The 2,540-nt window shown below is 68.1% G+C and overlaps 1 protein-coding gene across 1 annotated transcript in view; it reads right to left on the reverse strand.

The window, feature by feature from the left end:
* AATK (apoptosis-associated tyrosine kinase) overlaps positions 1-2,540 on the reverse strand; it is a 22,410-nt gene that overhangs the window by 4,083 nt on the left and 15,787 nt on the right. The window contains exons 7-9 of the mRNA XM_011967883.1: positions 669-2,532; positions 404-551; positions 2-74 (exon numbers count right to left, since the gene is read on the reverse strand). Of these exons, the coding sequence (XP_011823273.1) occupies positions 2-74; positions 404-551; positions 669-2,532 (2,085 nt within the window). The remainder of the gene's footprint in view (position 1; positions 75-403; positions 552-668; positions 2,533-2,540) is intronic.

Here is a 2,540-nt window from a genome sequence, read left to right on the forward strand (position 1 = left end):
CGGGTCCAGGGCCATGGCGAAGGCTGCCTTGGCCTGCATCAGCGGGAAGTCGTCGTCCCACGCAAACCCGCCACCTGCAACCCAGGTGACGATGTCACTCGCACTTGCACTCACAGCCTGGGACCCCGGGCCGCCCTGCTCCCACAGTCATGGGCCTGGCCCCGCCTCCCATGATGTCACGGGCCCAGGCCCCACCTCCCATGCAGCGCGCACCAGGCCCCGCCCCCAATGACGTCACATACCAAAGCGGCCTCCCATGACGCCACGGGCCAAAGCCCGCCTCCCACACGTCAAGGGCCAGGTGCTCCTCCCATGATGTCACACATTAGGCCCCGCCTCCCACAAGGCACGGACCACGCCCCACCTCCCGTGACATCATGGGCCCGGCCCCGCCCCGGCTCACCCTCTTTCGCAGTGGAGCCATCCGGGGAGCCATCAGCCTGCCGCGGCGGGCTGGGGGCGCTGGGAGAGCTGGGGCTCCGCATAAGGAACGTGGGGGGCGACTCCTTAGCACCCGGGAAGGGCTCCCCGAGCTCCCGGGTGGGGCTTTCCTGGAGGGATCAGAGAGCACCAGGTGGCTTGGCCGCCAGGAGTCGCGGCCGCTCCCACCCCTTCCTGCGGGAGCGCGACCCGCAGCCCCGAGCAGACACCGGTCGGCAGTGGCCCACCTGGTCGAAGAGGTAGACGGTGACGTCGTCGAAGAAGGACACGGCCTTCTTCTTGCGTTCCAGGTCCTCGCAGAAGGCCTCGGACAGCAGGCTGGGCATCTTGAGCAGGCTGCGCAGGTTGCGCGCGCTCTGGCTCTCAGCCACCACCACGGGCACCGCCGGCGCCTCCTCCTCGCTGTCCTCGCTGGGCTCCTGGACGCTGTAGCAGCGGAGCTCCTCGTCAGACTCGTCGCTGTCCTCACTGTCCTCCTCCTCCTCCTCCGGCCGGCCCTCCAAGGCCGCAGGGAGGCCAGGCAGAGCCAGGCGGAGTGGGGCTCGGGGGGTGCCTGGGCCCGCCATCCGCTTTTGTGGAGTCAGCCCTGACAACAGTCCCGTGGGCCCCTGGAGCTCAGAGCTGTTGCCTTCTGAGCTCAGCGGAACCGGGGTCAGCAGGAAAAACTGGGAGCAGCTGGGGCTGGGCCCAGGCGGCACCTCGGCTGGGCCTTGGGGCTCTGGAGGCTCTGGGACCAGGCCCGAGGGGCAGGTGCTGGGGTCTGGGGAGGACCCTTCAAGCCGCAGCGATGGGGGCAACACCTCCCCGGGGCCAGAGCCTTGTGCCTCCCCAGGAACCCCAGGCCTGAGGGAGGCCTGTGCAGATGACTGCCCAGTGCTCGGCAGGCCCAGCTCTGGCCCAGGAGCTTGGTCCCCTCCACACTTCTCTGGGCCCGAGGTGGGCTCGGCCTCAGTCTCCAGGTCTGAGAAGTACGCAGAGTCTCGGTAGGGGTTCTTCTCGTTGAGGCCACTGAGGGAGGCAGAGAGCCGCATCTCGGGCCCGGGGCCCTCTCCCTCTGAGGTCAGCTCCCCAAAGGCCTGGGGCTCGCACCCTTCCTGTGACTCCTTGAGCACAAACTCGGGGGACTCATAGTTCTCCGTGTCATAGCCACTGTCCAGTGCTCGGGGCTGCCCTCCAGAGGGGCCAGCGGCTGACGGGCTGAAGACCTCATAGCCACCATCACTGGCTGAGGACGGGATGTCCAGGGAGTCCAGGGAGTCGGGAGTCCCCACCTGCTTCTGCAGAGAGCGGAAGGCTGGCACCACATCCGGCCTCTCGGCCTGCAGGCCGTCACTGGACGTGTCAGTGAAGATGCCTGAGGTGGCCTCAGCTGTGTCCTCATCCTCACTGCTGGGTACCTCCACCTCAGGGGAGCTGCCACCACCATTCAGGGTGGAAGCCGGCTTGGTGGCAGACACCTCGCCACCAGCAGCAGGCGTGGGCGAGTCAGGCAGGGCGTCAGGGGCATCAGGGGCACTGGCCTCCTCTGAGGGAAGTGGGGCTCCCTCCTGGGATGGGGAGGGAACAGAAGGAAGGGACAGGCAGGGTCCAGCAGTGCCCTCAGCCTCCGTGGCAAGCTTGGGCTCTGCCTGCAGGTGGTCACCCCCACTACCAGGTGCCTCTGTCCAGGAGGGTGTGACCAGGCAGGGGGCAGGTGCCAGGCCCTGGGCAGGGCATAGATTGGGGAGGCCAGGACAGCAGCCTGGCTCCTGGGCAGAGGAGGCTGCCTGCAGCCCAAGCAGAGACTCCCCGGGGTATGCCGGCTCAGGGGAGGCCCGCGGGGTCTGCTTCGGACTGCAGCAGCCATCAGCGTGGTAGCCCACAGAGCTGGGGTCCCAGGACTCTGGACAGCGGCTGCCGCTGTTGTTATTGGCAGATACGTTGGAGCGCCAGTGTCCACGCTGGGCGGCCGCCCGCGCTCCCACCTCCAGTTCCTCCTCACCAGTCAGCGGCAGCGGCGGCGCCCCTGAGCTTCCCAAGGGGGATGTGCCCAGTGGGTCCTCAAAGAAGGGCGAACAGAAGGCGGCCACGCCCCAGTCTGCATCCTTGGCTCTGCCCTC

Source organism: Mandrillus leucophaeus, unplaced genomic scaffold (genome assembly GCF_000951045.1).
Source record: "Mandrillus leucophaeus isolate KB7577 unplaced genomic scaffold, Mleu.le_1.0 Scaffold1, whole genome shotgun sequence".
Lineage (NCBI taxonomy): Eukaryota > Metazoa > Chordata > Mammalia > Primates > Cercopithecidae > Mandrillus > Mandrillus leucophaeus.